The 8,650-nt window shown below is 44.3% G+C and overlaps 1 protein-coding gene across 2 annotated transcripts in view; it reads left to right on the forward strand.

The window, feature by feature from the left end:
* NIN (ninein) overlaps positions 1 to 5,632 on the forward strand; it is a 108,809-nt gene extending 103,177 nt beyond the window's left edge. Inside the window, exons 29-30 of one of the 2 annotated variants that reach the window (XM_075330108.1) lie at positions 3,425 to 3,538; positions 3,790 to 5,632. In XM_075330108.1, coding sequence (XP_075186223.1) covers positions 3,425 to 3,538; positions 3,790 to 4,005 — 330 coding nt within the window. In that variant the 3' untranslated portion in view covers positions 4,006 to 5,632. Of the gene's footprint in view, positions 1 to 1,449; positions 2,528 to 3,424; positions 3,539 to 3,789 lie in introns of those variants that run through there. The other variant, XM_075330109.1, reaches the window with a different exon arrangement.
* The last annotated feature ends 3,018 nt before the right edge of the window (positions 5,633 to 8,650 follow it).

An 8,650-nucleotide genomic window follows, 5' to 3' on the forward strand; every position in this document is an offset into this window, starting at 1 on the left:
CAATAGGCAAGCAGCTTGGTGAGAAGGCAACAACTGTTGGGACAATTGGTAGAAAATGGAAGAAACACAAAATGACTGTAAATCTTACTCGGTCTGGGGCTCCATCCAAGATCTTGCCTCATAGGCTGAGGAGAAAGGTCGGGAATCGGCAGAAAACTACACTGGAGGACCTGATCAATGACCTGAATAGAGCTGGGACCACAATTTCAAAGATTACGGTTAGTAACACACTACGGCGTCATGGATTCAAATCCTGCAGGGCACGTAAGGTCCCCCTGCAAATGCCAGCACATGTCCAGGCTCATCTGAAGTTTGCAAATGACCATCTCGATGATGCAGATGAGTCATGTGGTCCAATGAGACCAAAATAGGATTTTTGTTACCGACAGCACTCACTGAGTCCCAACCGTGAAGCATCGGGGTGGAGACCTCATACTTTGGGGGTTCTGATCTGCAAAGGGGACAGGATGACTTCATCGTATTGAAGGGAGGATGGATGGGGTCATGTACTGCAAGATTTTGGCCACCAACCTCCTTCCCTCAGTAAGAGCATTGAAGATGGGGCTTCCAGCATGACAATGACCCAAAACGCACATCCTGGGAAACTAAGGGGTGGCTCCTTAAGAAGTATTTCAAGGTCCTGGAGTGGCCTAGCCAGTCTCCAGACCTGAACCCAATAGAAAATCTTTGGAGAAGGTGAAACTCAGTGTTGCCCAGCGACAGCCCCGAAACCTGGAAGATCTGGAGATGTTTTGTATGGAGGAGTGACATGAAAGACTTGGAGAAGATCTGTATGGAGGAGTGACCTTAAAAATCTGGAGAAGATCTGGAGAACATCTGGAGAAGATCTGTATGGAGGAGTCGCCAAAACCCCTGCTGCAGTGTGTGCAAACTTAGTCAAAATCTACAGGAAATGTCCGACCTCTGTAACTGCAAACAAAGGTTTCTACCAAATATTAAGTTCTGCAAATACTTATTTCATGCAATAAAATGGAAATTAATAATTTATTTAAAAATCATACAATGGGATTTTCTTAATTTTTTTATTCTCTGTCACAGTTGAAGTTACCGATTGATAAAAATTACAGACCTTTCCATTCTTTGTAGGTTGGAAAACTTGCAAAATCGGCAGAGGATCCATTACTTATTTTCCTTACTGTAGGCAGGGTCGGCTCCTGTGCCTACAGGAATTTTGGTGAACATAGTATTTAAGACTGGTAGTGGGGTAGGCAGAAGGCTGGCACAATAATTGAGGTCAGGGCACATGCATGGACTGTGTGGAAGTTGACATCTACGGTAGACTCCCCTATGCTTCGCATGTTCCATGTGTTTCTGTCTCCCGAGGTCTCTCGCATCGCCAGGGATCCTCCATAGTGAAATAATTGCCGTTTGTGTCTTTGTTGTAAGTTAAAACTGGGGTGAAAAGTACCAATGACCTTTCTCCCATAGGCCTTGCTTCTGGAGCAACGAGCGCTGCATGCAGACTCTTATAGACGGATTGGCCGCCTCTGAGAATGTGTCTTCTGCTAACGAGAACCTAACGTTAACCTACCCTAACACCACTGGCATAAGCTGAGAAAGACCTTGTTGAGGGCATGGCGCCCAGCTGCTTGGCTGTTCCTTCCTTTTTTATTTTAACCTTTCCAGTATTAATATGCACCCTGCTCCGGCACAAAGCGATGGCGGTGGACCAATGGGCGTAAGAATGAATCTGGTCTGTTCGCTGAGGATCTCAAATGGGGACTTTGCACTTTCCTGTCTCCCTACGTCTGTCCTTATTGAGAATCTTGGTGATTTGAGAAGTCTACGTTCTCATGGCTCCCCACCCCCTCCAAAAAAAAAAGAAAGAATGGAAAATTTTTGACAGTGTCAAGTTTTTAAAAATTGTGTTCAGCCATGGTTGTGTATTAGGTGGCACTCAACATTCTCGGCTAAATAGACTTTTTAGTGACTTGACATTGGGCTTCATTTCCTAGTGTTTTTTATTCTTCCTTTTTCAGGGGGAGGCGGGGGGCTTCTGAACTTCTTGTACTTTACTAATGTAGTAATAATGTGTAAAATACCTTATTTAAAAAAAACTACGAATCATCCATTGTGTAAAGTTTTATGTATTTATACTATTTATTAGATTCGCTCTTCGTCCACTCGATATATTTATATTTTCTTCTTCCTTTTGTAACGTTTTTTGATCTGAGAAATGACGTTTTATACGCGGCGCATTGCAGATTTATCAGCCTCTTTCTACTGGAAATTTTGTCAAAATTTGTAAGATACTTTTGGAAGAAACCACAGATGTTTTGATGCTGGGAAATAAAATTCTTTTAATTACAGAAAAGTTTTTATAATTATTTCTAAAAAAAAGTGTTTTAAAGGCAAAAGCCACCAAAAGCTCCCTACTGCGTGAACGCTGCCACCTTTTTGTGACTGACTGGTCCACCAACCCACCATGACTGATGGATGCTGTGAATGATTGTGTCACACCATGATTGACCGCCATCATGACTGACTTCTACTACCATGAATGAATACATCCTGAAACCACATAATGACTAAATGCTGCAGGTACAACGTGACTGACTGACCATAGACACCACTTCTTCTCCTTCATGGACACCATGACCACTAATAACGCATCATTACCGAAGCCTGCCACCACACATTGTGACTTAGGCTGTGACTACCATAGCATGTCTTGTTGAGTGCCCTCGTTGCTCTTTCGTAGACTGACTGAGACCGTGAGTAACTGTGTGATAACACCACTCACTTCTGATATTATGCCATGCCTCAACCATTGCCCCTGCCGCACCTGACCATGTGCATCCGGCTGTATCCACTAGGCTGCATCTGTCTGACAGGCCACCGCATCTCTGTGGTTAACCATTTGGATGCCATTTCTGGCTAACGGAATACATGACACTGGCTGCCACGGACTAAAGGGAATTATGTCTGTATGTTTATGGGTGACCTTATAGGTTTTGGCTAGCTATTCTTCTCTACCCATGTTCTCTGTCCTCCAAGATCATGGAGATCATGTTGGTCTGGCCACTGTTGGTATAAGGGGCGATCTTAGTTGAGGGCCACAATCACACCTTCATGCAGTATCCAGACATGTTGCCACCTTCGGTCCTGCGAAGTGTTCTTTCCAAACTAAGCTGTAGGGTGCATCCGAGGTTGCACCGGCAGAGAGAAGATCCTCAGAAGACCAACCATAGAACGAGGAATCCTTCAAGAGTCGGATCTATAGTGACGTTTTCCAATCCATTTTTCATCTGAACCGATTTCAATATGTAAGTGATCTTCAGTGATTGTAGAAACAGATGATCTACATGAATGGATAGGTGGGAGAGACATAGAACTCTAGGGCAAAGCCAGCAAACGCCATAATTAGTTCTGAATCGATTCTTATTGTGCTTTGTTTTCCTAGAGTGAACCGGAACAGTTGCTGAGAAAAATGGAGGTCCGAATGCTTGAAGTGGAGCAGAAACTAAGAATCGTGAAGATGCTACTGCAGGAAAAAGTGAACCAGCTGAAAGAACAAGTAAGACTTTGCATGACTGAGGTATATGTTCCATCTCACTCCACAGTGGCCCCAGTCCATGATTGTCCCCATCTAATGTGCTATGGAGTGCTGGACGACCCTCCAAAGAGAAGCTTCTCTCGTAGCGAACTTTGGGTTAGGGAATAGCGTAAGCTCTCCTCATAGCAGTGGCTGCAGATAGTCTGCTTGACGTTTTTGAGCTCTGTATCAGGCATCCATAGCTCTTCTCACACTTTCTCCTTGTCTTGCAGGTGATGAGAAACACAAGAGCAGACGCTCAGATTAAAGATTTATATGTGGAGAACTCTCAGCTACTGAAGGCTCTGGAGATGAGCGAGCAGAGACATCAGACCGCCGAGAAAAAGAACTACTTACTGGAGGAGAAGATCTCTGGACTGAGCAAAATAGTGAGAGACTTGACACCAGCTGGTCTAGGTGGAGCGCTCACAACACAGTGGAGGTCTTAACCAGGAGATCTGGAGCTCCATCACTGTTTTCATATTCCATAACGAAGACTGACACCAAGCACTGCCACACTTCTTAATGGGCTGGTCGGGCAGTCCATCCCTAGTACCCACGTGACCTTGGAGGGCCGCCATATGTCTACTGCTGTCTCTTCTCCATAGGGGCAAATAATTTGCACATGTACACTAGTCTTGGTCTGTATACCTGCCACTTCTACGTTTTGCAGGACTGGGGCACAGTAGGGCCGGGTTTAAGGAAAATTTCTGGCCATTTTTTGGGGGGCTGAAAATATTCCTGATTTTGGGTTGTAATAATCTTTATCACTTTTGTATTTGTCCACTCCATCTATATAACTTTAGTGCTCCCTAGGCACTCCTATTTTTTATTTATTTATTTTTTGTTATAGGACAAGATGAGTATAATGGGGCCTTGATCCATTTTTATTTATTTTTTTTTGCCCCAGGGACCTTCATCCATTTCCTCCGTCGCCCCCCCCTGGGAGGGGATGGACGAATGCCCCATTCTAGCTGTAGGACTCAGACCCCACCTTACTCCATCATGTCTTCTTGGCCGGATAAATTTACTAAATTGCCGTTAAGGGAGGAGGACCATGTTGGCCACTAGGTGCCCGAGTGGTTGCTTTGCTCTCAATTTGCTACTTAAAACTGCTCTGAGGATGCCCCCGTCACTTGTCTGCTCTAGTTTTTAGACATAATGCCCACTTTCTGACTTTTCCTCCTTTCTAGTCGAATCATGAATGTATAGAGTATTGGATATGTTTCTGTAGAACTTCTAAAATGTTAGGTTTTCTACCTCAAATGATGTGAATAATGATTTGGGTCTTCCTTGCCTTTTTGCGGTGATTAGTTCACTGGCCATGCGGCCTTGAAGTAAAGACCTTAACAATTCAAGTCTGGTTGCTAGGGAAAGACTGCTTGACAACCATATCAGTATGTTGGTTGTTAGGCATTGCATCCCTAGCAACCAGACTGTAAATTATAATTTCGGAAACCTGAATAAGTTGTGAATATCAAATCGTCATGTTGGTTGTTAGGCATTTTATCCCTAGCAACCAGACAGTCAGACATACACTTCATTTTAGAGCCGAACTTGCAGTGTAGGCCGCAGAGAAGAGATCAAGCCGCTCAGCTCGCCTTACTCCTCAATTTTTCTAAAAAGTATATTAAGCCCCTTCGAAAACAAAAACTAAATTTGATTTTACAAAAAAACCCGAAAAACTTTGAACACGCTAAATCCTAAACATCCATGGTGATTATGGTTGCTATGGGCAACATCACCAGTCTTCGTTTTTATCCACTGCCACAATTTTTAAGAGTTCTTGAAAATGGGCGGGGCCTATGCAAATATGCCGCTAATTTTACTTTTGTGGGTGGGGCTTAAAAACAAATACTTTAAATGACACTTGAAATGTCTTGTAGCCTGGGTATGCACTTAGTCTGTCCACTGCCTCCAATACCCGTGGTCTATGCATCTTATTTATTTCTCGCTGCCGTCAAATGGTGGAAATGTGTAATTATGTCGGCAATTATGGATTTACCGTTGTCCTATGTAGGATTATGTGATTGGTGCGTGTAAATATTTCACGCGGTGCCGGCGATACATGAATTCATGACAAAAAAAAAAAAAATTTTTTATAATAAAACAAAAACTTGATATAAAAGATCTTATGCGCGGTTTTCATTTATACTGCAGGGCGGTGAGAGATTTTTGGAGCATCGGATAATTTTCTGATATAAAGAGTGATCCTCTCACAATGATCGCCTTTAAAGATACCCGTGTTTCTCCTGTTTTCGTAATTCCTTGTATTCCCCATGAAATAACGACTCTGGAAAAGCTTCTGGAGTTAAATTCCTCTGTAACTCCTCCTGGAAATGTATGAATAAGCTGACAAGTGTCTGATACTGAAAATCAGATTGTGTAGAATCAAGGGCAATGGTGACACCAAGATGTGACCTAAATAAATAATTTACAGGAGGGAAGATAAAGGAATTGGTTAAATGTTTATTTTATGGAAATGCCCATACAGCGGCTTGAAAAAGTGTTCATACCCTGTGAACTTTTCACATTTTTTTTCACTTTACACCCACAAATGTAAATATATTTTATGTGATATACCAACATGAAGGAGCTAGTATTTGTGAAGTGTAAAGGAAACAACTGCCTGCCTGCCCTCGCGCTCGCTCTGCCTGCCATCGCGCTCGCTCTGCCTGCCCTCGCGCTCGCTCTGCCTGCCCCTGCGCTCGCTCTGCCTGCCCCTCGCGCTCGCTCTGCCTGCCCCTCGCGCTCGCTCTGCCTGCCCCTCGCGCTCGCTCTGCCTGCCCCTCGCGCTCGCTCTGCCTGCCCCTCGCGCTCGCTCTGCCTGCCCCTCGCGCTCGCTCTGCCTGCCCCTCGCGCTCGCTCTGCCTGCCCCTCGCGCTCGCTCTGCCTGCCCCTCGCGCTCGCTCTGCCTAACCCTCGCGCGCTCTCTGCCTAACCCTCGCGCGCCCGCCCTGCCTGCCCTCAATACTTTGTTGGACCACCTTTGCACATCTGTCATCAGCAATTTTCACGTCTTCTCACAGATTCTCTCTGGGATTTCGGTCTGGACTGTGACTGGGCCATTCACACACACAAATATGCTCTGACCTAAACGCTCCATTGTAGCTCCAGCTGTTTGGGGACATTGTCTTGCTGGAAGTTGAACTTATGCCTCGGTCTCAAGTTTTTTTTTGGCCACTAACAGGTTTCTTCTAGGATTGCCCTATATTTAGCACCATCCATCTTCCCATCAACTCTGACAAGCTTCTCTGCCCTTGCTGAAGAAAAGCCTCCCCCCAGCAGGATGCTGCCTCCACCATGCGTGACGGTGGGGATGGTGTTTTCAGGCTGATGTGCAGTATTAGTTTTCCACCACATATACAGTTTTGCATTTATCCCAAAAAGTTCTCCTTTGGTCTCATCTGACTAGAGCACCTTCTTCCACATGCACGCTGTGGACTCTACATAGCAGGAACATTTTTAATTGGGGTGTAGCTTCACCTTCCAACAGGACAACGACCCTAAACATCCTGCCAGAGCTACAATGGCTGGTTTAGATTACAGCATTTTTTTTCTTGGAATGGAGTAGTATAACCATTAATCCATAGGGGGCAGTGGTGTTATATATATGCCATATGTGAATGCGACTTTACTGTCCTCAAGTGTGTGGTATTGCAGCTGAAGTCACTAATGCCGAGCTGCCATACTTGTTCAGTGGACAGAGGTGGCGCTGTTTTTGGTCTTTAAATATCTTTTTAATGTTTTGGGGTTTTTTTACCCCTTTACCCTGTAACATAATGGCACACAAAACCTCCTATGTCCCTTCTTTTAGCTCATGTGTATCCCCCTTATAGATGATTAGATCACTTTTTTTCTCCTTCTCCTAGGTATAGGACAGAAATATTGTTCTCTGTATTTTCCATTGTATACATAGTATTATGAAGTTATTTTAGCAACTGCTGACGTTACTAAGGCACAAATAAATGAGAGGTCAGAAAAGGGGTTAACAGAGTTTTTGCCTTGAATAGGGATTTAAACCAGAGTTTCCTATAGATAAAATCTGCATGTCTGTATGTACACGGCTCTGCAGGGATAATGCATATATCCTCCATATAATCTGTGTATTGTAGTGACTGGAAAGACCGATCTCCTTATCCATAATCACAACTGTATAAACACTATTCTATTCTATAGAGATCAGTATTGAGCTAGGTTCACATACTGCGTTTTTTTTTACGCTGCATTTTTGTGTTTTTTTGCGGGGAAAAAAACGCACAAACGCACCCGCGGCAAAAAACCCGCGAGTGCGTTTTTACCGCGATTTGGTGCGTTGTTTTGCTGCGTTTTTGCTCACTGCGGTTTTATGCGTTTTTTTTATCAGTGAACAATGCCATTAACGATTGTTTAAGGAAAAAAAGAAAAAAAAAAAGTGTCATTTCCTTCTTCAATATGTTCTTCATTCTCCACTAGTGTATGCAGGAGAGCAGACAGCTGCAGAACTAAAAGGCTCAGCATGCTCCATCCAGGACTGTATGCTGGAGAAAGAGGCAGGGGGAGCAGAACTACAAGGCACAGCATACTCCATCCACTAGTTATGCAGGAGAGCAGACAGCAGCTGCAGAACTACAAGGCTCAGCATCCTCCATCCACTAGTGTATGCAGGAGAGCAGACAGCAGCTGCAGAACTACAAGGCTCAGCATCCTCCATCCACTAGTGTATGCAGGAGAGCAGACAGCAGCTGCAGAACTACAAGGCTCAGCATCCTCCATCCAATAGTGTATGCAGGAGAGCAGACAGCAGCTGCAGAACTACAAGGCTCAGCATCCTCCATCCAATAGTGTATGCAGGAGAGCAGACAGCAGCTGTCAAACTACAAGGCTCAGCATCCTCCATCCAGGACTGTATGCAGGAGTTTTTTGCCCCCCCCAAAAATGACATGGGCTTCGCCATATTTTTGTATGCTAGCCAGGTATAGCAGGCAGGTACGGGCTGCCCCCAACCCCCCCGGCTGCCTATTTGTACCCGGCTGGGAACCAAAAATATAGGGAAGCCCCTTTTTTTTTTTTTTTTTTTTTTTTAATTTCATGAATTTCATAAAATAATTTTTA

This window comes from Anomaloglossus baeobatrachus, chromosome 12 (assembly GCF_048569485.1).
Source record: "Anomaloglossus baeobatrachus isolate aAnoBae1 chromosome 12, aAnoBae1.hap1, whole genome shotgun sequence".
NCBI lineage: Eukaryota > Metazoa > Chordata > Amphibia > Anura > Aromobatidae > Anomaloglossus > Anomaloglossus baeobatrachus.